A 25,701-nucleotide genomic window follows, 5' to 3' on the forward strand; every position below is an offset into this window, starting at 1 on the left:
CATTCAGAAACACCACAATACTCCATAAAGGTATATGGGAACACAGGTGCTGTAAATCAGTGGATCTCAAAAATATTCATAGCAAGGACCCCCAAATTGATATGTATTTGGCTGTGGATCCACTTCTGAAAAGAAATTGGAGCCCCAGATGAGAAGATGCTGTTAAAAAATACCGTAAAACATTATTCCGAACACATTGTGATGCGATGAGTTTGTGAAGTTGTAAAGGTGGTCAAACTTTCTTCATTTTGCTGGGGACCCACCCAAGGGACTCAATGGGGGTCCCCGGACCTCACTTTGAGAACCACTGCTGTAAATATTACATATCCAAGTCCTTTCATTTAACTTTCAATTTTTCTCAATCCTTTTTCTCAATGCTTCTTTTATTATTGAATCAAAACCTTTTGATTGCAGCTCCATTTTCTTCTTCCTTCCCCAGGTATTGTGATAATTTTCTGCCAGCTGCTCTGCCATAGACTGGGAACCCAGACAAAAATAGCACCAAATGTTCAAGTTCAACATATTAAGGGATCCAAAAGCATTAAACACAAAATAGTATAGTAATGACCAAACTAGAAATGATAAACATATCAAAAAACTGAAAACGATGTCACCTGCAGGTCTCTTGACAGAGCCATGTGGGAGATTTCAATGGGCTGGGGACTGTAGCCATGGCTGGGGTCATACGTCGCCTGAAAACACAGGACAAGCAATACAGAACAGATAAAAACCAGAACAATCAATACAAAACAGATACCTGAAAACACAGGACAATCAATACAAAACAGATACCATCGAATAATCTGGTAGATTATTGTTTGTACATTCTAACATCTACTGTACATTATAGTGGAATCCGGACTGCTGATTTAACCACATGAACCCTGGCTGGGCAATCTGGACATGTCATAATAGGTGAACATTCAGCGAACATAGGCGAACGTTTGGCAAAAATAACCAAACTACAAGCTCACGTCGATTAGAAACGCGCCATGAGCTTGTAGATGGGATATTTTCGACGAAGGGATTTTGTATAGAGTGAAAAGAGGAGGGGACCAACAAGTACAGACCCCTGGAGGACCCCGGTCAACGAAGCATATAGGGTTTAAGTGAAAGTGTAAAAAGTGATCGTTGCGGTTAAATCGATCAAGTTACCGTAATTTCCGGACTATAAGACGCTACTTTTTTCCCATGCTTTGAACCATGCGGCCTATACAACGGTGCGGCTAATCTATGGATTTTTACAGCTAACGGCCACTAGGGGACCTTCTAAATCTATCTATATGGCCACCTGCGGCTTATAGTCCAGTGCGGCTTGTATATGTACACATTTATTTTTTTCCCTAAATTTAGCTGGTGCGGCTTATATTCAGGTGCGGCTTATAGTCCGGAAATTACGGTAAATCAACACTCCAGATTGTGCGGTGCAAGTACTGTACCTGTGCAGTTTGTGAGATCTTCCGAGTAGAAGTTGGCTGCTTCTTCTTCTCTGTGTCATCATCCTCCCTCGCTTTGTCAATAGTCCACTCCCATGCGAGCATGGCTTTGATGGATTCTTTGATGGGCCAACGGTAGATCTCTTTGTCCTACCGCAGGAATAGACGCTAAGATCAGACACCAACACAGAATGGAGTGATGATGGGGCAGAAATCGCCAATGGACACCATTGCTGCAACCTCACCTTCTCAGAGAAGGTTTTATACGGTCGAAGCATGGGGTGCGTTTTCGCATTTTCATCCAGCACCTCTCCATAGGACCAGTTATTCTGAATCTGAAATGATACGACATGTTTGGCATTTTATACATACTATACATCAAAATCAGTTATACAACATATATTGAGCTTCAAAAAATAAAGCCCAAACCAAAAACAAAAATATTTATATACTGTGTGTGTGTGTGTGTGTGTGTGTGTTGTAAGTGGATAAATGGTAAATGGTGCATTTATATAGCGCCTTTATCCAAGGCGCTTTACATAGATTGTGCATTACATTCACCCATTCATACACCGATTGCGGCGGAAGCCATGCAAGGTACCAACCAGCACATCGGGAGCAATTTGGGGTTCAGTGTCTTGCCCAAGGACACTTCGACATGTAGACAGGAGGAGCCGGGATTCGAACCGCCGACCCATGGATCATTGGACGACCTGCTCTACCTCCTGAGCCACAGTCGCCCGAAAAACAAGCTACGACAGAAACACCACATCACTAAGAATGTTTTGTGCTGTTAAAGGGGGTACTCCGCTGGAAAATATTGTAGCGGGGGTACAACTGTTAACAGTCTGATTTCTATATTATCAAGACCATGAAAGAAGAACATCAAGATATGTTACACTCACAGACCAACCTATATTTCCATTGCTAGAGCCACTATTGTTACTGTATGTTGTCAACGTATCAGTGCAAACAAGCAGGAAACATCCTAAGACCAACCTTTTCAAAGGCCCACTTGTCATGTGTGTATTCAGCATATTTGTTGATAAAGGGGTCCAACCTCTCAGGGATGATGGTACTGCAATTTGGGAGCAGAATTACAATGTGTAGATCATCTTGTGTTGTGTACAGTAAGTCAATGTGTAGATCATCTTGTGTTGTGTACAGTAAGTCAATGTGTAGATCATCTTGTGTTGTGTACAGTAAGTTAATGTGTAGATCATCTTGTGTTGTGTACAGTAAGTTAATGTGTAGATCATCTTGTGTTGTGTACAGTAAGTTAATGTGTAGATCATCTTGTGTTGTGTACAGTAAGTTAATGTGTAGATCATCTTGTGTTGTGTACAGTAAGTTAATGTGTAGATCATCTTGTGTTGTGTACAGTAAGTTAGATATAGGGAAGGGATGTAGAGATCTACGCTGAAGAAGGCCTCTGGGCCGAAACATCTGCATTGTTGTTTGCTGCTGGGGGAAACTGAATAAACAAGAATCCTATCGGATACAACGTGAGTGCTGGGATTCTTTTCTATAGACTGTATCTTCCAGAACCGTGCACCCGATACACTATTACGTAGAATTACTCAACAGAGTGCTTGCTTCCTCTTTCTCCTTCAGTTAGTGTATGTGTGTATGTGTATAAGTTAAATCACATATACACATATGTATCACAGTTATATCAAATATACTTAATAGTAAATATAAAAGCTCTTGTAGATCTACAATGTTCTCTATCAAAAAGAAATATCCTTCGGTACCCGAGACAAACTAGGGAATCAGTGGGACACTGATTACGTTTTCTAGGGGGGTGAGTGTGGCCGGGTGGGGTAATGACGAGTAGTGTGGGCGTGTCTCTGGTGTGAACTGAAACTTCAGTGGCACCGGAGGAGAAGGAGACCAAACATTTCGGTGAGCAGGCTGCAGCAAGCCGTGTTACTGCAACGAGAGAGAGGGTTGCGAACAGGGCTTTGATGCCAAAGTGTTTGGGTGAGTAGCCTTAGCCTAAAAGAGAGCTTGCTTCTGTGATCGCTAAGTTTGACATGCAGTATATTTAGTTAACCAAACTGAATCGGTATCCCGTAGGAACGACAGTCCCTTCCGACGAGGAAAGGAGGGGAGGCAGGGAGTTAGCAACTCGCACTGAAAAGGTATTGCTTTGGTTCCGGTTATTTGCACTGTGTATTGGGATAATGTTTGTATCATAATGTATTAGTAATATTGGCAACGTGTCATGGTTTCCACAGAGGGATGCAATGAGAACGGAGTGCTTGCCATTGTCATATGTTTGGGGCGTCGTCCACGCTGAGAGTAGTGCAGTCATTTATTAAAGTGTAAGTTCGCTTTTAGCGTGGATGTGTTTATTTGTGTTTTCGAGATGTGTATGATTAATCCAAATGTAACTAAAAGGTCATTTAAATGTGGTTATTTCTAGTGAGGAACATGCTGGTTGAGAACCCACACCTATGTGTTAATTGTGTGTGCTCAGCTGTAGCAGTTTGTCTTTGGTGAGTCTCTTAGTTTATATATTGCTAGCCCAGCTATATGTATTCATTTTGTATGGTAACAGGCGTTCATGGTGTATATTCATTGTGTTCATTTCCATTTCCTGTACAGATGTGATCACGAGTCAGTGGTCACTGCTTTAGCCATACTGAATTAAGCTGTAGGTTTTATTGGTAATAGGGAAAGCTAATGTTCTTGTATGATTTAATCTGTCTCTACTTTTATTGTTAACTTTGATATAAATTGCTCGTAATAAAGTCCATATGTTATATATTGCATTTTCTAAATAAAGATTGTATATTTTAATAATAAGTCTGTGGTCCGTCTAGTATGTACTTATAGCCTCCGGTTACATATATATATATCCCTAGTGCCCAGTCAATTGTACCGAACAAAAGCATGTTTTCACAGTTCTAAACCTTTATGACAGGAAGATCTCACTTTTGGGTTTCTACTGGTTTAGGGTCAAAGTTCCCCTCTGCGTCAACCGAGGCCTTCTTCTCCGTCTTGGATGAGTAGCTGGCATCAACGTAGTCCGGAGGTATCGCTCCAGCTATGGAGCAGATGCACGGCATGGCGATTTTGAATATTTCCGCATCGAATTTCTGAAATCACATCAGCCACAAGTTACAGGTGATATTTAAAACAAATATATGATAGGTTAAAAAGGTCAGGCTCTGTATTCTGATAGTAATGATTGTAGAGCGTTTGTTCAGTAACAGAGCTCTCCCTATCTTTCCAGCTCTTTAGTAAATTAAAAATCATTTTCAGGTTTCATTTTTACTGAACACTAGTCTATACCTACTATCAGAATATACAGCTATTTAACACTTTAACAAAACAAGCTTAAGTTACTTACTGCACGTTTACAGATGATATTACAATTATGCTGAGCTACTATATTATGATTATTAATAAAAACAAGGTTTGGCATATTAAAAATTAGGTTCACACCTTGTGTCCCAACGACTCAAAGATTCCCCAGAACAGCTTGCGAGTCAAGTGCAGCTCCTCCTCTGATGAGACCCCGAAGTTACCCCAGCCGTTGGGCAGGCAGTAATACTTCCAACAGCGCTCATAGTGATTGGTCAACAGCTACATGGTATGAAGAAACCACCAATCAAACCACCGCTGTACTTTTTCTACATTTAACACTTTAACCCTGGCATTGTAGTTTGGGGCACATCATTAATCAGTATAGGCCAATATGCAAATATAAAATGTTAACAATTTTGTAGATGATCTAAAACAATTTCAGAATATTTGTGACTCAGTGGTTAGTGATCTTGCAGACAAATTAATTATTTTGATAAGCATTGTAACAAATGTAAAAATTCTTCTTACAATGGCTAAAGGCTACAACTGAAAAATAACAACCACACAACAAAAGTCATCCTACCTTCAGTGGCATTTTTGCGTACTCGTTGAGAATTGGCACATCAAATACAAGCCGCCTCAGCAGGTGCTGGAGCATGGATGGACGCAGGTGTCTAAGAAAAAGATACTTCCTTCATTAAATCCATATTTTTGGCAGCATGTCATGTGGGGTCTGGGGGGGGTCCCCAGCAGTTAATAAAGCATCAAAATCAGTTTAACCACTTTAAACCTGTATATTGGCTATATGAAAATAGCCAATCTACAAGCTCTCCAACATCGGGATCGGCCCCAAAATTGTCAGGCATCGATTGGGCTCTAGTGAGGTCTGACATGAGCTCACACTCACTTGCACAAAGCCATGAGGCACTCCTCAATGATGTCTCTCTGGGCCTTGGTGAACGCTCGTCCACGAGACAGCCGGTAGATGGTGTGTAACATGGAGTCTATCATGATGGCTCGGTGGTCGCTGCCAGCAAAGAGCGGGGCGCACTTGGTGATGAGCGGCAACACAGCAGAGCACAGGTAGCGGTTCAGGGCCAGGGCCATCTCTGTCGTACCGAAGGCAACCTGTTACGAAGATGTTCTGTATTTAATTTCTTGTCCTTAGTTACTCATTATTAATTATAGTGCCATACTGAACACCTTTCACATGCGATCCTCCCCTTCGATGCAAAAGCCGCCGGCTGGAAACGCCCCTGCGGTGCCCCCCTGCACATGTTTGATTGATGCCATCACCAGGGACCTACACTGTCAGTGGCTGAAGCTGAGACCCTAGCACTAGAACGACCCAAGTGGAGAAGATTTGTGAATCTGATTGACTCTGTGCATGGTGCCGCCCCCGTCGCCGAGCAGGAGACCCGATGATGATGATACTGAACTCACTTTTGTCTAAGAAAATATGAACTTAGAAATTAGCTGTATTATTTTGCTGTAATTGGCATTTGAAAAGATTTTATATAATAGAATATTTTCAATTTTCAAAATTAGCCCATCTACTTTTTTTTTTTAAATAACATTATTTCAAAAGTTTAAAAACAAATCACAATTTAAAAACAAAAACACACATTTACTTTTATTTTATTTTATTCCAGTAGTGAAAAAAGCAGATCTACAAGCTCACAACAGGTCGCAATGTGACGTGTTGTGACTATATACTGCTTGTGAGCTATATTCTGCTATTAAAGGGAGACATCAAATTTCCCTTTTGGGTCTCGAGCTAAAAGGTTTGGGAAGCCCTGTCTTACCGTGTCCAGAGAGGCAGCGGCCCTCATGTCCGGCAGGAAGCCCACTTCCAACACGTGCAGCAGGAAATCCTGGTTCTCGATCCCGTACACTCTGTCCAGGAACAGCACCATGGGAGCCTTGTGGTCCGGCACAAAACTGGCTGACATTTTTGGCTCTATGATGCTGTTGTCTACACGTCATCACCACACAGGGAAGACAGAAATAAATACTGAGCACAATGCAGGTTGATTGTCAAAGTACTGTCTGAAAATCTGAAAGCAATATCTCTCCTGAGTAAACAGGCATGCTCAGTACAAGTCAACATTACCAAGGATCAAAACACAAGAAAGCCTTTCGGCTTATTTCCTTTACAGTCCCAGGGTTCATTTGGTTAAGTATGTACACAGTGTTAAAGTATTGTAAGGACAGTAAAGGTATTTCACTACGGTTGTGATTCTAAATGGATTGAAGTGGTTCCCGGCTTACCTTTTCCAAAAGCAGGAATCTGAACAGGGAGGCTGATGACACCCACCAGGTCCTCAATGGGAACCAGAGAGCGCAGGATGGCTCTGATCCTCAGAGCCTCACCCTTACCGGTCTGGATCAACTGCAACACCAAACACCAAAACATTTAGGGCTCCAATTTTGTCGCAGCCTTTACCCGCAGCGCGGCCCGCAATTCAGCCGCTACGAATATAGGAGCTTTCTCTGTCCCTTAATGGTATTTTCGTCCCTCGTCACCCGCTATATTTTTTGCCGACACCGGTATTTGCGCCTATAGGTGTGGTCATGGGAGTGTTGGCACGCTTTCCCCTAAATTGCTATTTTGGTCACACACATTTGGGAAAGCGACAGTGGAGTTTAAAACCACCCGTAACTTATACACGTAAGCCAAGTCAAATTAGTTTGGTAGAGCGACGCGGGCTGCGCGCCTGCATGGAGATGTCCTTGGAGTAAGGCATGCGTCATCTCTCCTTATTCTCTTTGTAATTTTCCTATACAGCAGAAGCCTTCCTTGTGTCCATTGTGTTTATAATTGTATAGACTATGCGCGATTCCACGCATGCATTTGTTCGTTCAGTTTCATCATCCCATAGCGCAGCAAATGGCGTTTAATCCAATTGACCGACAACGCAACACTCTTCCATGGGCTATAGAACGTAAGGCTATGAAGCAATATAGCGACTAACGGGCAACGGGTAAGGGATCTATTAAAGGCAATGGCACGTGGACTGGTGATTGGTTAAATATGATTTAATTATTGTAACGCCCAAACCACACCTATGCATAATATAACGGGTAACGGAGGTGTTTAAGGGATTTAGACAGGTAACCAAAATACCAACTTTAGTGGGGGAACACCCTTTCCCCACTCCTAAAACCCCAAATAGTGGCTTTAGAAAGATGAGACAGGTTGAAAGTGCTAAAGTCTGTCTGTGTGTTTTAGAAACTTTGACCTGGACTTTGACCTGTAGTTGTTTCTGTACAGTATATAGCATTAATGTTTGTAATTTATTTGAACAAAAAAAAAAGGTTTTCAGATTCAGGGATTTAGAAAGCATTTTTAGAATCAGCCTCAGGTCTAAATGGATTAACCAATGAAAATAAATAACTAAACTAAACAATAACTACATTGGCTAGATTGGAACACAGGTTCTTTTGTCCATTTCCTGAAAAGTAACGATTTTGGACAAGGACAAGGTTTCCACCCGACAAACACAATAGTATCTTACAGTGACACCGTTCTTACTACAGGAAGTTACCCACATGCATCTCGGGAGCACAGCGTCCCAGCAGGTCAATAAGGGCGGAGTAGAAGGACATGATGGCGTTCCCCAGGTGAACCTTGTTCTCCTCATGCTGCTCCTCTCCTCCAAACCTACCAGGGACACATACAGCAGTGGTTCCCAAACCTTTTCATTTCAAGTTTGATATGCATTAGGTGATGGACCCTGATTTTATTTTTATCTCTGAGACCCCAATCTTACTGTACAATCCTTACTGTTAATTTAACTCTGAGAAGATTCGAACCCCCGTCCCTGGCACGAGAGGCCAAGCACCTACCACTCAGGCACGAGGCAATCTCTCCCTGTTCACAGCTGGAAGTAACTCCAGTCACTCAATGTTAATAGTATTTGTAGTAGATAACAGTAGCACAATTTTAAATTTGCACTCTATGGCCAGAGAAATAATGTAGTCTGTTGTGTGTTTGACTAGGGTTTGACTGGATTGCTTGATTACTACAATGACCATAATGCTTTGGTGCACTCACCCCACCTTGTGGAGAGGGGGAGGGCTGTCTTACAGACAACATGTAGTCCAGGAAGGAAGTGAGACCAGTGTTTCTTGTCTCCCAAACACAATTAAAATAAGTTATGGTTGCAAAAGGTGCGAATGTGCTTGAGGCAGTACTACTTGTCAGCAGGGACGTGCTGGCCATTGGGAAATTCGGGACAACTCCCGAACGGCCGGTCCAGTCCAGGCCGGTCTGGGCCAGGTGTCCTAGGCCAAGGTCTACACTCATTTCTCAATAGAAGTGTAGGAATCCCACCTCCAACCACTGCAGAAGTGCTACTCTAGTTTAGTTTAACTATTACATCGTTAAAGGTGATCAAAAGGAAATAGGCTGAAGCTGAAAGCTTATAAGTGCCAATCCTACGTAGTACGTACAACAAAACAAGCGAAATAATTGCCAGATTTAGAATACATACTCTACTATTAAAGATGGTTAAAATATCGTTTTATTTGCCCTAGCCCTGATGATCTGAGCAAACGGTCAAAGCAAAGCTGTGGTCCTTACATGGGGAAGCGTCTGTCTTTCTTCACACTGGGTCCATCTCTGGCAGGATCCTCTGATATCTTGATGGCCTCTTCGATGGCAGCCAGCAGACCGTTCCCGCCCTCTCCTCTCAGCGCGGGGCCAAAGCACTCAGGCCGTCGAATCAGCAGGCGTACCACTACGTTGGCATTCTCCTCTACGCTCTCTCCTACAGGGGGCAAAGAACCAAGCCTTTATCATGGTTTTAGATGGGAAAAGCACTCACACTGTCACATCATTCTGACAGAAGAAGAAGAAGGAGGAGAAGATATTAACCACTTGAACCTAGCATCACTATTCTGGGAAGAACATTAGGAAAAGTGGACCAAGTGGAGAGCCGTCAAATTTAGTTGGTTTAAGCAGGACATCAAAACTGACCGTTGACAAATACAGCAAAACGAAGGAAGTCCAGATACTTCTCTCCACCACAAGGGTTCCAGCCAATGTCGGGATAGCCCTTAGACAGCAGCATTGGGCAGCTCTGAAGACCACACCCCGCTAGATACTTCACCACCTGGAGAATTAGTGAACAGATGACCAGGCTATACTGTATGTGTATCTAGGACTATGAAAAATAATGTAATATTCATCTTCATTTGAATCAATCAATACAGGTGCATTGTGTTTTACCATCTCTAGGTCCTGCTCTTGCAGGGCCAATGCAAGCTCGTTGTTGTCAATGCAAGATGCTGCAGCCACATCCAGTGGGGTAGAGCCACGCATTCCTGAAAACAGTATGAATAGTTACACTTCACAGTTCACACACATTCACAAATACTTTTAATAATTCACCCATCGCATCTACAAGAGAAGAGCTTGTATATTGGCTATTTGTCATACAAATATAATATAGGGCTTAAGTGGTTAAGAAAATGCTCACCGAGACCAATGCCACTGTTTTGCAGAAGGTAGCTGAGGTGGTCAAACATAGAGCGCTGGTTCTGGCGACTGATGCGACAGAAGTAGCACAGGAAACGACAGCAGTTGGTCACCATGCGAGGGAACCTTATCTCCTGCAGAAGGACACATTGTATTACTGACCTTTTGGAGTTAATACCTGAAAAATGTCATTATGTGCCACGTATTATTTATAACTAGACCGGTGCCCAGCTGTAGAGCACCGAGTCGGTAACGATGGAAGTTTGAGATCCATGCCCCACCCGGCCTTGCAATACCCGTTGTACCTGTGTCAGAGTACCCGTTCCACCCATCTGTCTGTCGAATTTGAAGTCGGTGGGGCGAACGGTTCTCGAGGTATGTGCATTACAGCCGTACAGGCGTACTGTACACACGTATACGTACGTACGTACAGACAGACGTACAGAGACATGGTGCATTTATAGATAGATTATTATTATTATATGTACCTCTAGCACTGAGCTTAAGTACAAATATAATCAAATGAACCTACTGTATAAGGGTTACAGATGGATAAACTAACACTGAGGATTTGACTTTGTTATCATTATAGGGTCTTGACACGTCTTAGTATTCTTTCGATAATGTTTGGTGATGAGTGAAGTTTACTCTATTATCAATACTTGTGATTTGGTGGTTTAGAGCAACATCTGAACAGTTAAAATGTCCTCAGGTCAAATGACCTCCCTGAACACAAATATATATTTTTGGGGCTTTTCTGCCTCTGATAAGTACAGTGGAGATAGACGGGAAATAGGGAGTGACATGCAGCAATGATCTGCTGGGCTTAAGAATCAAACCCCAGACCCGCTGTCAGACTGCATCAGAGCCAATGGTACAAGCCTTAAAGGAGTAGTTCACCCCAAAAAGTACTTATTTTCTGTCAATTACACACCCCATGAAGCCTTGAATTGAATTGGTGCACTTGATTAAGTTGAGTTAGAAAGACGAGTACCTTGGAATCTCCGCCACCCAACACATTGACCATCACCTCCATGACGGTCTCATGCATGCCCAGAGCTCGCATCAGGTTGGGGTGCTGGTAGAACACTTTGTTACTCATGATGTTCCTATAGTGAATACAAGACGATTGTGTTAAAGTTATACTATGCAACTTATATTTAGTTTTTGTATTTATAACTTTTATTTCAAAGTGGCACTAGGATCCTGCAGCATTCATTTTTGAGCTGTAATTCCGTATAAACAAACACTGTAAAGACAACGGAGCTACAGATGTCATCCAAAAATGACAGGAACGCACCCAGGGTGCCGGCCCGGTTCCGGCGAGCCGCCCCGCGTCCGGAACGGTTGAGAAATGATGACCCTCTACTGTAATGTACTGTCACTGTACTGTACTGGCACACCCGAGATCATCATATATACAGTTAATATGTGCGTGTGTTTGTGTGTGTGTTAGGTTGCGCACAGGTGGTGAAAAACAGTTTTCATTCTCAGACCCACCCAGACCCAGGCACCCATCCAGCCACCCACCCACACACACACATAGCTCTGTAAGGGAGTGGTTGCACCACTCAAAAATGAAGTTACACAGTATGAATTTAATGCACGTTAACTGCGTCATTTTGACATGAAATGACAAAAAATACTGTTTAGATAAGTTTAGAAAAAACATGCCTGGTTATTGTGAAAAATATAATGAACTAGAAAAAGTGCCCTTCTGGGCACAGGTCTCCACCAGGAGGATAGGACTGTGTGAGATGTTTGGCAAAATGTTTAGGAGTAATATAAACATGTTTTTTTGTTTGTTATTTTTTTGCAACAATTTTCTTCATTTTGTTGAGGAAATGCAGAGCCAGATCACTCATAGCATGAGGATAGAATTCTGGATGAGCAGGACATGTGCAGCATTTCGTACAAAACGGGACACTCCTGAAAACTTTGGAAGGCAATGTTAGCCAATCAGTGTAGAATCTGAGAAATCCAACAGACTCGTCTTGATCACATGACTACAGAGATCATGTGTACCGATTTGCGTGACATTTGGATGAAATCTGTGCGACTAACATAAGCAATGTGTTTTGCAGAAATCGGCCTCATGGTGGCGCTATAACCGGCAGATGTGGAGGGATGCAGGGACAATGTTTTTCCATGGCCTCTAGGGAGTGCGCATACATAAGTTGTATACAGATCGATGCAGTTATAGCTAAAAACAGGAATTGGCCTGTTATAGCGCCACCTTGAGGCTGATTTGGGGAAGAAATTAGTGGCATGTCGTCCTCGGCCTAGTGGAAATGTGCGTGTATAATTTCACGGAAATTGCACACTGTGTTTGTGATTTGTGGCATTTTGTTCGAAACGGACCAATCATGTGAGCTTTGGAAGGCAATGTTAGCCAATCAGGATGGAAGAGGGGAAATGGTGCAGATCCGTGTTGATCACATGATACACTAGATAGTGTATACCGAATTGTGTGATGTATGGTTAAAATGTGTACGAGTAATCTACAGAAATGTGTTTTGCCTAAATCGGCCTCATGGTGGCGCTATAACAGGCCGTTGAGGAATATTTGGAGCAGAGGTTCGTCGTTGGCATCCAGGGAGTGTGTGTGCAAAGTTTGGCATGGATCGGGCCAACGGTGGCAGGGATTAGCTGGTAACAGACGGACGGAAGGAAGGACGGACGCACACACGCACACACGCACACACGCACACACACACACACGGACGGAGTGCAAAACATACTCTCTCCCCATGCCTTCGGCCTGGTGGAGACAATTATAATGAATGATTTACCCAGGGTAGTAATTGAGCACAATGCCCTGCACATAGACACACATTCAAAACTGACAGCTGACCAGTACAACCACAGCCTTATACTGCAGCCACTGAACAGTTCCACTGGAGCAGTTGGGGGTTCAGTGTCTTGCTCAAGGGCACTTTAGCAGTGCTGGGAGAGGGGTTAGCGGTGACCATTCACTTCCAAACCCAGAATTTTCCTGGAGTCCGGGGAATCGAACCAGGAACCTTCCAGCAACAAGTGTGCTCCTCCAAGCTTTAGGAAACCGCTGGCCCCGTGGAAAACATTAATTTTTTGTTTCATTGAAAAGGTTACACAGTATGGCTATATTCAGTTGCACCCATTTATACCATATGGATTTGAAGCCAAACAATATATTCAGTTGCACCCATTTATACCATATGGACTTGAAGCCAAACAAAATGATAAATTGAGTGTCTAAAGGCAGTGATGTAGTATGTGGGTTATGCCTCTATCCCTGGAGCAATGTATTATGTTGCATGCCTCATAACATACAGGGACATTAATACCCTTCCTTGTACTAGGATTAAACATAAGTATAGCCTTTACTGCTGTTCCTCTGCTGCGGTGTTTCAACTTCCATAGTGCCATCAATTCATGTTATGTCTAGTCAAAGCTTTGGCCATATGTCATGCAATACACACCCCTTGAATTCATGGAAACTTTTTTGATTTTGTCACATTCCTAAGCAAATAATTTGATGAAAGAGATTAATAAATGTTTTGTAAGTTTGGGTCCCTGGGAGACGCAATGGGTCTCGATCAGAAGAGGTTTAGGAACTCCCAATAGAGGAATTGGAATTGGAAAGAAAAGTAGGTTATAAAACTACAGAAAATGTTTGAATACCAACCCAATGCTTTGAATCATAAGCCTTTCCTCCTCTGGACCCATTTGGACAATGAGCAGAGAGCGGATTTGTGCCAGACACTCCAGCAGCTCCATGGTGTCCACGATGGAAACGGCATTGATGGTGTAGGCCTTGGGAAGGGCCCGGATGAGTTCCCCCAGCCCGTCATACTGCCTGTGGAGCAAGCTGAACATCATCCGGACCAGCTCTGGGTTCTGGATGAACGACTCCTGGGCCCAGTGTATCATAGTGTGGGAAATCAGCTCTTGTAATGTGCCTGGTAGACAAGAAAAGTGGACATTTCCACTAAGGTAAATGTAACGGCAGTGTTAAGTGACCAGTTACTATACTGTAAACTCTGTCCCCTTTTCCACCAGGGTTGAACTGGTTCGGTTATTTTTCGGTTATTTAACCAGTTCAGAGTGTTTCCACTCAAAATGAAATGGTTCAGATTCAGAACCCTAAAAGTTGGTTCGGAACTGGAACCAAAAAATGGCCGCCGGTTCTGTGAAAGCACCAAGGAACTAGTGGCTTTGCTGTGAAACACTAAAGGCAAACATCTTAACCACCAGCCTGAAGGGGAATTCCAAGTTTGATGAGAGAGGTATTCAGATAGAGGCATGAGGAGCAAACTCATACTGTTTCCATTATTTCATGATCATTTCTTATCAAAACTTCAACAACTTTCAAATCTGATTCAAACTTCTTTCGTTATCATAAACTGCATTTATTAACATTCAGCATATTTTCCCAATTTATGTGTCAGTAAAGTTGTGTACTCGTAGGGAGACAGCGAGCGACAGGGTATATATGTACTAGTACTGTGGGATCACACAGGAAGGCAAACTCACTGGGTTTCTTCTCTTCCTCTGGCTCCGGCTCCACCTCTACCTTCTTCTGTCGGAACTTCTTCACCTTGTCCAGCAGGCGGACCATTCGTCCTCGAAGAGAGTTGTCCACCGCTTCCTCATGCTCCGCTGCCTCAATGTGTACACCTGAGAGAGGGAGAACTGATCAGATCTCACCTCAACTCCACCATTGGAGAGGTCACAGATTTCACTGCATACTTGATGAACCATTGCACTTTGGCTCAGGTTTGTTTTCATTCACTTTAATCAACACTTTGGTAACTACTTTTCAAAGACACACTCAGGTTTTTTCTTGCAGTGTATTCACTTTTGTTCTGTGCAGTGGTTCTCAAAGTGGAGTCTATAGGGACGCTCTGGGTTCGTTGAGAGGGTTCCAAATGTACCCTTACAGGTCTGTAACTCTGAGAGTTGTGGTGATCCTTGAAATTAAACAGTCCGAGGGTGTAACTCTTCTAGGGTGTAATGTTCAAGAATATATAGTCAAGCCAGCCATGCAATTGCAAGATAATGCATTTAGATGCATGCAGTATCACAAAAAAGAATACAAATAAAATAAGAAATAACTAACTAACCGCAGTGGGCCAAAAGGTCATTGTGAAACACGATCATAGCATCACGGACGTCATCAGGCACTGCACATTCCTCGTCCTCAGCACAGTTCTTGAAATTCATGAGCATGTTCACCTACACATCCATGAACACAAAATGGTAATTTTACATACACCACCACACATTACTAACGACATAGTATAGTGTACACTACAGCAAAATGACAAAGCAAAACAAAGTAGGTTTTGTATACGATATACAGTTGGAGGCCATCGATATTGTCCTTTTCTTTTTGCTGAGGTTTGCGTGATCTGCGCAAAAGGACAGTTAACCCATTTTGGGCGGGAACCCCTTTTGGTGTTTTAAACATTATGTTATAATTTAGCTATTGAAAAATAGCAGATCTACAAGCTCATAGCGCGCCACCGAGTGGCGCGCTACGAGCTTGTAGGTCTGCTATTTTTGAAAAATCGTGAAAATATTTATTTCAGAAAACTGGAGGATTTAGAAGGATTTTTTTAAATGTTGAGGTCAGGCCTAAATGGGTCAAATGATAAGGGACAATATCGGTGGCACCCAACTGTATAAAGAAATAAACAACAAAAAAACATGAGAACTTTAAAAAGGGAAAGAAAAGGTTTAGCTGTGTTGCACACGGCAGGAGAGACTGAGAGTACAGTACCTGTTCCTGTGGTGGCGAGCGGAACAGGAGAGAGTACAGTACCTGTTCCTGTGGTGGGGAGCGGAACTCTCGGGTTTTGCGGGCAGTCTCTGCCGCGGACATGGTGAATGCCATCATGAGCTCATTGTAACGCAGCCTCTGGTTCGCCTGAATCTTACTGACAAACTTTTCAGAGAAGGCGATGATTGCTTCCACTCTGTGCCGTAGTTCACAGTCGCAGAAATACTGCAGAAGTGTGCACATCTAATAACCAGAGGGAGTTAAGATATATATATTATTATTATTATTATTAGGTAATTATTATTAAATGGGCACTTCATCCAAAAAATATTGTAGTGAGAGTTGACTCAAATGAATGGTTTGGATTTGTAGATTCATTTAAATTAAATTTGTCTTTGATATAATCAATACACTTGATCCCTTTTTTCACTCTAAACCAAAATCTCTTCACCATAACTTGCCAATCACAACGCATCGCAATACGTTGTGAGAGCTTGTAGATCTGCTACTTTCACCAAATGTTTGCCTATTTTCACAGAAGGTTCAGCTGCTATGAGTTCACAACTTCACATGGTTAAAAGGGGAACGCTATTTGATCACATCTTCCACACCTGCAGTTTGACGGACTCCGGCAGCTTCATCTGAAAGAGCCCTTCCAGCTCGACCACTTCCTTCTTGGTCTCGCCTCCCGTCGCCTCCCCCGACTTGTCTTTCTCAGTCTCCTCCGCTCCTTTCTCTCCGTTCACTTTGTCCTCCTCCATCTCCTCCTCCTCCAGCTCGGTGGCTTCCGCCTCCTCCAGATCTTCATCCTCAAACTCCTCCTCGTCTACCTCGCCCATGCCTTCATCTTCTACGTCCTCTTCATACTCGTCCTCCGACGCCTCCCCCCTCCCCCCAGCTTCCTTCAAGGTGGTCTAAGTGATATGTTGGTAAAAAGAAACAAAGAAAAAGTTTTGTTAAAAACATTCTGAGCACCTTAACACTCTAGCAGTGATTATTATCAGAATATCTATAGCTATTTAACAACAATGTTAACAAATAAATATCACGTACACGGCCTTTCACTTGCGTTCCTTTTAGGGCTAAAGGCTTTGGGCCTTTCTCAGCTCCCTTAGCCTCTGGCTCCGGCAAGGCGAGGTGGGGCTGCTCTTCCTCCTCGCCGGTGGTGAAGACCCGGGGCTCGATCAACTTCAGGATGTGCTTGACGTCGTCGTCGTCGAACACGCCCATGATGAGAAGGGTGCTGCAGAGCTTGAGGATGGGCACGAAGTGGAACTCCACGCTGCCTCCGACGGGGTCCCGCATGGCCTGGCCCCCGTCCTGCACCGCCTCCGTCAGCATGATCAGGGCCTTGGACTTCAGCACCTAGAGGAAAGAAATGAAAGGGGGGAGCATTGACTGGCCTGGAGGGGGATGACCTATATCTGTATTTAGCCAGAAGATGGCTAAATACATACGCGAAAAGGAGTGATACAGGGTTCTTGCACCCGAGGATATTTTGGAAAGCAACAAGTTGTTTATTTTCTGGTACATGTTTCTGCGTCATTTTGGCACGAGTGTCAAGGGCAGACACTCACAACTGAAAGTAGTGTTTTTTAAACACTTGTCACCCCATTTTTCTCCCCAATTAATCTCCCCCTTGGGGATGAATAAAGTACCTACCTTACCTACCATTATGCCAATTCATTCCCTCCCACACACTTTTTCTGATTGTTGTTGTTGTCACAGCTGCTGTATCCTACTGGCCGGGGAAGAAAATCACAACGTCCTGAATTACCTCCAAGGGGATGACAGGACTCAAGGTGTAGATGTCGAGGTTAGTTCCCACAAAGCCTGTGGAGGAGAAATGGAGCTTGGGACGCAGGCAGGTGGTGAGCCCCACCCCGGGCAACGCATGAGCTTTGGCCTCGTCGGAATACAGGCTGATGCTGCGCGTCTGGTCCGTCATTGGCACGATGAACTCCTTGTTGGTCCCCAGACGCCCCCTCTTGGCGGACTCCAGGTGCATGCTGATGAGCAGGTCGTAAAAGCCGCTCCTCATCGGCCCGGGCAGATAGGTGTCCTCGATGGCGTAGAAGAGCTGCGACTCGTCCACGTGGCTGCAGAGCGCGTGCGCCACGCGGTTGTTTCCCAGAGCGCACACCGAGCCGTACAGCTTCAGAGTGTGGTAGTGGAACTTCAGCAGGTCCATGCGCTCCGACAGCTCCAGGATGTCAATGCAGCTGAGAAGAGAGGCGCAAAAACGTTGGCGATTTTAGACAGCAAAAAAGAAAAGATGTTTTCGTTAATTAAGGTAGAATGCTGACCGGTTCTCCTCCGGGATGTGCAGGGCCATCATCGTGAGGGGCTCCTGACACTCCACCATCCAGCCAAGTCTTTCGTTGATGCGCACCATCTCCGGCTTCAGGAAGTGGTTGGGCATTCGGCTCCAGATGACCGGCGTTAACATCTGGACGTCGAGGCGCGGCGGACACTGCGGTATGGGGTTCCTCCGTTCGCTCCTGAACATGGCCGCTGAGATAGGCATGATGTTCTGGTGGGACGTGAAGAAGAAAATGAGAAAAGGCGTACAATCGTACATGCAGTATGTTCACGTCTACAATTCTCAGGCTTAGAAATGACCTAACAACTACATTTCGCTTTACACACGGGACCACTGCCGAGCACCACCGGTGCACATGGCAAGCGCCGTCACGTTGTGTTACATTGGATTTAGCATTGTCAAGTCTCAGTTGTTTAATCAAACAAGCTAAATAATAACACACACATACCACGTCACAAAATCCAAGGAATCTCAGGAATGTTTTTAACAGCGTGTGACTTGCTTCAGTTGAGACAGACTTTTTTTTTGGAACACAATTTGTGAATAATTTTGGGAATAAGATGTTTTTACATCAGACGTCAGTACTCTATTGTAGAGTTGAGAAAAGTTTGGCGACAGACCTTGAGTTTGCCTAGATCTACTTGAATCATGTTCTGACTGGAGGGCTGGACAAACACAGCTGGGAACAGCTTGGTGTGGGGTTCCACCTGCAAGGAGAAATCATTGCATGTTCAAGTTATAGATGTTCAGCACATCTAGTACAAAACACTCCTTTGGACCACAAGGTTCTGGTTTCGATCCCGGACACTGCCAACTCAACGTACGAGTAGCACGGCTTGGGTAAGTTAGTAAGGACTGGAAGCTGATCATGGTAGGTGCAACACCTACTGCTATTGCTGAGGTGGAGGGCAACGCTCCACCTCAGCAATCCATCTCCCATGGGTCTAGCGTATTGAAAAGGGGACAGACCCTCGTTCTCAGCCGATACCGACAATAAGCCCCTTCAACCTACTTACTTAAACCCTATGCACTGTGTGGGCCATGGCCCCATCATTTTCTTCCTCTACACCAGATATACTTGCCGACAAATTTTGGTAAATGTTTGCCTATTTTCACCAAATGTTTGCCTACTATATGACATGCCCAGAATAGGGAGGCTTTAGTGTGTATATGTGGTTCAATGTCTGTGGTACAGTTCATATAAGTTGTATGTCTCACAGAGATTTACAAACAGCTCTCCTGACCTGGTAGAATGCGTTGATCTCTTTTCCGTTGGCGGTGAATGTCATGAGTCCCGTGTCCAGGTCAATGAGACAGCCAATCACAAAGTCCTCCTGGCTGACCCGGGTCTGCTGGGAGCTACTGAACTCGCCTCCCCACACCATGTAGCAGTTACTGCGCTTTATGCTAGATAGAGAAAGGAGCCCATGATATTTAATCGTTAGGAATCATCTATATTAGCGGTTTTAATACCACTAACCACTACACGAGAAATGCATAACTAAATAGTTTGCTTATATCTTTAAAATATTTGTAAGGCAGGTTTTGAAATAGCTACAAAGTGCTATAGTTTTTACACGTTGATGTCTTTTACAGGCAGGACTTGTTCTGAGTAACTGATAATCTGTCTTTCTTAGCTTATCGTCCCATATAATAATAATAATAATATTTTGTAAACCTACCTGTCATGAATGTTGCCCTTGTCGTCGCCGACAGTGACGGTGACATTTCTAACTTTGTGGAGGTCAAAGTGGCTGTCAAACTGGTGGTAGTCAGGTGTTATCCAACCCACCCACACGCCACCCAGTTCTTGTCCCGCAACGATCCTCACCGAGTAATAGTACTGGCAACAGAGGAGGTGAGTAATCATTAAACATTATCATAGGGTCATTTCGATAGACTTGACTATACAAATATATAGAAAACACTGGTGGTTTTCAAAGTGTGTACTGTATGTGTGTGTACTGTATGTGTGTGTGTGTGTGTGTGTGTGTGTGTGTGTGTGTGTGTGTGTGTGTGTGTGTGTGTGTGTGTGTGTGTGTGTGTGTGTGTGTGTGTGTGTGTGTGTGCGCGCGCGCGCGCGCGTGCGTGCGTGTGTGTGTGCGCGCGTTAATGGTTAATGTTGTGAGGCTTGTGTTTTGTTATAGGTATTGTTATGGAGTTTCAAATGGCAAACGCTGAAAAAATTATTTCCGTTGACGGGACAGTAACGATTTGAACGTTAAGCTTTGAATTGTTCATTACATCTATACCTCTATTATGTAAAGTCTGAGGATAATGTCAACATCATCACATCAAACCATGAGAGACCTACTGCAGTGGTGTGTTGAGGATTATGTCACCATCACACATGCAGCATTATTTTTATCGTTCAGACCATCATGCCTGATGAAGGGCCGAAACGTTGCTCAATAAAAAAAAGTGAAGACTTACAGCATGTGTGGGATCCCTTTTTTCCTGCTTCTCCAGTTACAGTTATCCAACGCACCTGTCCCCTGTAGGTGTGCATAAGGACTTTTTTCTTCTAACATCATCACACATCAAACCATGAGAGACCTACTGTAGTGGTGTTGAGGATTATGTCAACATCATCACGGTCATCTGGCACCACATCATCCACCAAGCGGGGCATCAGGATAGCAGGGGGTGGTGTTATCACAGCCTTCTTAGCCTTGAACAGGAACCTGGACATCAAAAGGACAGACACAAATAGGCCACCCAAGAAGCTTTGTGCGGATGATGCCATTTTAGAGGTCTCAGATTTGATCTTTATCAAATTGCTACAGAGGCTTCTTTGCACCTCATTTTGTTTGAAGTAAACATTTTCGATTTATAGCAGTGAAGTAACAAAACAGTCAAAACTAGATTCTTAAAGGCCCACTTAGTGTGGCTGTGCTGCTCCAAAAGCTTTATTTGAACCAACCGACATTGCCATTCTTGATGTACAAATCCATACGAACCCTTTCTTCTTGCTCTTCTCCGTCGAGGCGTCCTTTTCGTTCTCTCCGTTTTTGAGCGCCTGAACCTCCTTGGGCATGGAGGGTTCCTTCTTGTCTTCTTCCTGCTCCCTGCGAGTGGCCGCCGACTTGAGCACCTCGAAGTCCGAGTTGGGGTCCATCTCCAGCACCTCGTCCTCGGGGACCGTCAGGGTGCGGGTGAGTGGGGTGGCACCCGCCGTCACCTTGAAGGTTTCATGGAACTCCACGGGCATGCTGAGCCTGAGGAACAGCAGGTCCGTGTTGGCGTTCTGAGAGCCAAAGGTCTTGTGGGTCACTTTCAGACAGGGGGCGCTGTCCACCGTGCCGTCCATGCGAGTCACCTTGGGGACACAAAGGAAACGTGGAACGGTGGGATCGGTGGGGAAAACGACGTGTCGGTATTGGACTGGTGAAGTGTTCTACAAAATGCTGTCAGTTAATCAATTGAACCTTAGTATCCCTTTTCTGGGGCGAGAATTCAGAGAAAATAGCCAGTCTACAAGCTCAGAATTTAATTTCAAACTAAATTTGAACAAATTCAGTTCAATTCAGTTCTTACAAAATTATTGCTGACATTAAAACAAAAGAACATTGCTATTATTGCTGACACTTAAAACAAAAGAACATTTTGAAGATTTTAATCATTAAGATAAAATGTAAGGATAAAATCATCTGTGATTTACAATGCAGATAAACTATACATCATTAAAACGTGATGTGACAATAAAGTTGAGCTGGGGAGGAATTATATTTTTGCGTCGGTGTGGAATGAAACCATTCACTCCATTACATTGTAACTCGATGTGTGAATGGTCTGCGGGCACAGGGATGAACTGTACCTCGATGTGTGAATGCTCTGCGGGCACAGGGATGAACTGTACCTCGATGTGTGAATGGTCTGCGGGCACAGGGATGAACTGTACCTCGATGTGTGAATGGTCTGCGCCGGGCACAGGGATGAACTGTACCTCGATGTGTGAATGGTCTGCGGGCACAGGGATGAACTGGGGCATGCTCTATTACATTGTACCTCGATGTGTGAATGGTCTGCGCCGGGCACAGGGATGAACTGTACCTCGATGTGTGAATGGTCTGCGGGCACAGGGATGAACTGTACCTCGATGTGTGAATGGTCTGCGGGCACAGGGATGAACTGTACCTCGATGTGTGAATGGTCTGCGGGCACAGGGATGAACTGTACCTCGATGTGTGAATGGTCTGCGCCGGGCACAGGGATGAACTGTACCTCGATGTGTGAATGGTCTGCGGGCACAGGGATGAACTGGGGCATGCTCTATTACATTGTACCTCGATGTGTGAATGGTCTGCGCCGGGCACAGGGATGAACTGTACCTCGATGTGTGAATGGTCTGCGGGCACAGGGATGAACTGTACCTCGATGTGTGAATGGTCTGCGGGCACAGGGATGAACTGTACCTCGATGTGTGAATGGTCTGCGCCGGGCACAGGGATGAACTGTACCTCGATGTGTGAATGCTCTGCGGGCACAGGGATGAACTGTACCTCGATGTGTGAATGCTCTGCGGGCACAGGGATGAACTGTACCTCGATGTGTGAATGGTCTGCGGGCACAGGGATGAACTGGGGCAGGCTCTTGCTGAACCACATGGTGATGTCCCTCTTCATGTTGATGGCGAAGGGTTCGAATCCCTCCTGCAGGCCACATATGGTGAAGTAACGCAGGCTGCTGACGTTCTGGCCCAGGTTGATTCTGCCAATCTGAGACATACCCAGACTGCACACGGGAATGAAGCCTGGGGAATTCAACAGCACGTGCACGCACGCACATACGCACACGCACACATTGAAGACATCATTACAGGAATTAGAACTATAACCATGAATTAGTAGAGTTGTAGCAGGTTTCATACTGTATCCTGCTTTTTGCTAGTTGCGTGTTTTCTAGTACATTGGAAAGTGACAAATAGTCGATCTACAAGTAAATCTACAGTATTGTCACTCGTTTTTAAATTGTTTAAGTGTAGTCTGTCCTTAAACCAATAAGACCTGGGACCAATTCTACAAAAGCCTTCTAAATCTCACACTTTCAAGAATTTTCAAAAATGGAGGACGCAAAAATCTAAAATGACACATATGCTATCCTAGTTTTAATGGGTTCAAAACTAAGTAACAGTATTGGAGAGACAATGTTTCCGCCCGACAGATATATATATTACTGAACAGATCATCATGACATAGCAGAGTACGGTGTCCTCGCTCACCCTCTCCTATCTCGATGTCCTTAAAGGCCATCTCTGAGCCGGAGTCACTGATCAGCATCTCGCCGTTGAGGGTGAACATGATGTTCATCTCTGTGAGGTCGATCATGCAGCCAACCACGTCCCCAGACAGCCACTGACGACCAAACGACTCGTTGCCCACATGCCAGCGCTGAGCCTAAAATACACGTGAATAAAGCTCAAAAAGAGGACTCCTGGTCGGGCAGGAAATACAGAAGATTTTGTCAATAAATATTGTACCAGAATCAAAGTTCTTCCTGCTCGGTCTATATCCAGAGGGACACAAGATAAAGCGTAATGAACAAATGTTTATAGATATATGTCTTTTACAAGCTAAGAGAGTGATAGCATTGACCTGGAAGAGGCCAGACAAACCAAGTATTACACAGTGGTTCAGGGAATTGTCTTTATGTTTACCTTTGGAAAAGATTGCATACATTCTTAAGGACAAACAAGAAATGTTTCAGGAGGTGAGCCGTTTTATAAGATACATAAAGAACAATAATTTGTCACATTTAATGGATGGAGCTGAAGAGGAGTAGTGCTGTTGTTGTTTTTTTTGTTTTGTTTTGTTTTTTGGTTATTGTTGTTTTGCTTTCTTTATATCAGTAATTGTCTTGTAATGTTCATTGTTGTTTTTTTTTGTATATTTGTATTGTCATTTGTGTGTAAAAAAGGAAAATAAATACATTGTTGAAAAAAAGAAAAGAAAAGAGGACTCCTGCACTTCCAAAGCCATTTTATTTTGTGAAAATGTTTGATGGTGTTATTATACCTACAGTATAATAATGGCATGGATGATAATAACAAAGACAAAATAGAGATGCCAAATCAAAGTGGTCAAATAAATCCTCCTACCTTGTAGCCGTTGAAGACATAGGCCAGCTCGTCTGCGCCCAGTTCAGTGTCGGCGCGGACGGAGGGACGGGCCCAGCCCACTCTCATCTCCCCAACTGTCACCGCCTCAAACTCAAAGTACCACTTCCCCTGGGTCACAGCGTAAGACTTCTCCGCCCGGAACACTCGGATCTTGTCATCGCGGCCATTTCCTGGCCCGTGGCCACCTGCAGGTTGCACACAAGTGGGAGCATTAAAGGTATATTCAGTGATTTCACTTAATTCAAATATCACTTATTTTTTGTTTTGTTGTGATAATCCTCCCTACTATAGACCATATAAGGAGTTCCTCCCTGTCCCCAGTTAACCCCTTGGGTTATATTTGGAAAATATTTTCAAGTACAGAACATGCTCGAACATTTGACATTTCTACAATTGATGCAAATTGCTACAAAACCTGTATACCTGTCATTTTGAGGCATAAACAATAAGTTGAAGGATAAAAAACAATCACACCCGTGTGCTCATATCATCATATATCATCTCATTCCGGCTAATCACAATTTGCGTCCTCACTTTTGTCTTCAATGTTTGTGTTTACAAATGATAAATGCATTTTATATATGTGATGTATTCCCATGGTTTTTTATGTTCTTGCTTAATGTAAGTCGCTCTGGATTAAGAGCGTCTGCTAAATACCTAAATTGATTGTAAATTGTAAATTGGGTCAACCAATAGGAAGACAGAGGGAGGGGGGCTGTGACGTCATGTTGAGCAGGGAGCTGCTCGAGCCCGCACACCGTTTTTTCAGGAGCATTATTTTTTTGTTATTATTATTATGCCTAAATATGGACACGTCAATGCAAATCAGCGCTGCTAGGCAACCGTTTATGTTGTGTCTGAACTCACATGCCCATATATGGAGATCCCTGATATCTGCACTAATCGGTGGACAGGAGACAGCCCATATATGGTTTCTGTTGTGTGTGTGATGTCAGACTGGACTTGATCAACAAGAGAGAGAGCACAAGGCTGTATGCAGTAGAGGATCACAGAATCCTTCAGTTAGTAAGTGTTACGAGTTTACAGACATGGACGAAGGAATAGCCGAGCTTCACCACACTCGATGCGACAGCAAAGAAGAGATGCATAAAATAAATGGAATAGCTGGGTCTGAACACAATCAAAGCGAGCTTAACAAAGAGATGGAGATGGATGAAGGAAATGAAAGAGCCGGGCATAAAAATCAACTGTATAATTCTTTAACGAATATGTTAGATGCATACATGGAAGAAACAAGTGAAA

General features: G+C 43.8%; 1 protein-coding gene across 3 annotated transcripts in view; it reads right to left on the reverse strand.

Moving 5' to 3' along the window:
* LOC306927516 (ryanodine receptor 1-like) overlaps positions 1 to 25,701 on the reverse strand; it is a 128,094-nt gene that overhangs the window by 64,323 nt on the left and 38,070 nt on the right. For all 3 annotated transcript variants that reach the window (XM_079507277.1, XM_079507276.1, XM_079507275.1), the window contains exons 27-59: positions 24,418 to 24,623; positions 23,542 to 23,716; positions 22,865 to 23,073; positions 21,281 to 21,639; positions 20,881 to 21,004; positions 20,003 to 20,163; positions 19,565 to 19,727; positions 18,941 to 19,027; positions 18,304 to 18,530; positions 17,775 to 18,219; positions 17,051 to 17,362; positions 16,609 to 16,911; positions 16,040 to 16,240; positions 15,339 to 15,450; positions 14,749 to 14,892; positions 13,901 to 14,174; positions 11,228 to 11,342; positions 10,235 to 10,367; positions 9,985 to 10,079; positions 9,733 to 9,868; positions 9,337 to 9,523; positions 8,304 to 8,415; positions 7,023 to 7,143; positions 6,557 to 6,726; positions 5,659 to 5,879; positions 5,335 to 5,425; positions 4,890 to 5,030; positions 4,377 to 4,540; positions 2,436 to 2,514; positions 1,682 to 1,771; positions 1,440 to 1,586; positions 615 to 692; positions 402 to 477 (exon numbers count right to left, since the gene is read on the reverse strand). In XM_079507277.1, the coding sequence (XP_079363403.1) occupies positions 402 to 477; positions 615 to 692; positions 1,440 to 1,586; positions 1,682 to 1,771; positions 2,436 to 2,514; positions 4,377 to 4,540; positions 4,890 to 5,030; positions 5,335 to 5,425; positions 5,659 to 5,879; positions 6,557 to 6,726; positions 7,023 to 7,143; positions 8,304 to 8,415; positions 9,337 to 9,523; positions 9,733 to 9,868; positions 9,985 to 10,079; positions 10,235 to 10,367; positions 11,228 to 11,342; positions 13,901 to 14,174; positions 14,749 to 14,892; positions 15,339 to 15,450; positions 16,040 to 16,240; positions 16,609 to 16,911; positions 17,051 to 17,362; positions 17,775 to 18,219; positions 18,304 to 18,530; positions 18,941 to 19,027; positions 19,565 to 19,727; positions 20,003 to 20,163; positions 20,881 to 21,004; positions 21,281 to 21,639; positions 22,865 to 23,073; positions 23,542 to 23,716; positions 24,418 to 24,623 (5,658 nt within the window). The remainder of the gene's footprint in view (positions 1 to 401; positions 478 to 614; positions 693 to 1,439; positions 1,587 to 1,681; positions 1,772 to 2,435; positions 2,515 to 4,376; positions 4,541 to 4,889; positions 5,031 to 5,334; positions 5,426 to 5,658; positions 5,880 to 6,556; positions 6,727 to 7,022; positions 7,144 to 8,303; positions 8,416 to 9,336; positions 9,524 to 9,732; positions 9,869 to 9,984; positions 10,080 to 10,234; positions 10,368 to 11,227; positions 11,343 to 13,900; positions 14,175 to 14,748; positions 14,893 to 15,338; positions 15,451 to 16,039; positions 16,241 to 16,608; positions 16,912 to 17,050; positions 17,363 to 17,774; positions 18,220 to 18,303; positions 18,531 to 18,940; positions 19,028 to 19,564; positions 19,728 to 20,002; positions 20,164 to 20,880; positions 21,005 to 21,280; positions 21,640 to 22,864; positions 23,074 to 23,541; positions 23,717 to 24,417; positions 24,624 to 25,701) is intronic.

The sequence above is a fragment of the Electrona antarctica genome (genome assembly GCF_951216825.1).
Source record: "Electrona antarctica genome assembly, chromosome: 8".
NCBI lineage: Eukaryota > Metazoa > Chordata > Actinopteri > Myctophiformes > Myctophidae > Electrona > Electrona antarctica.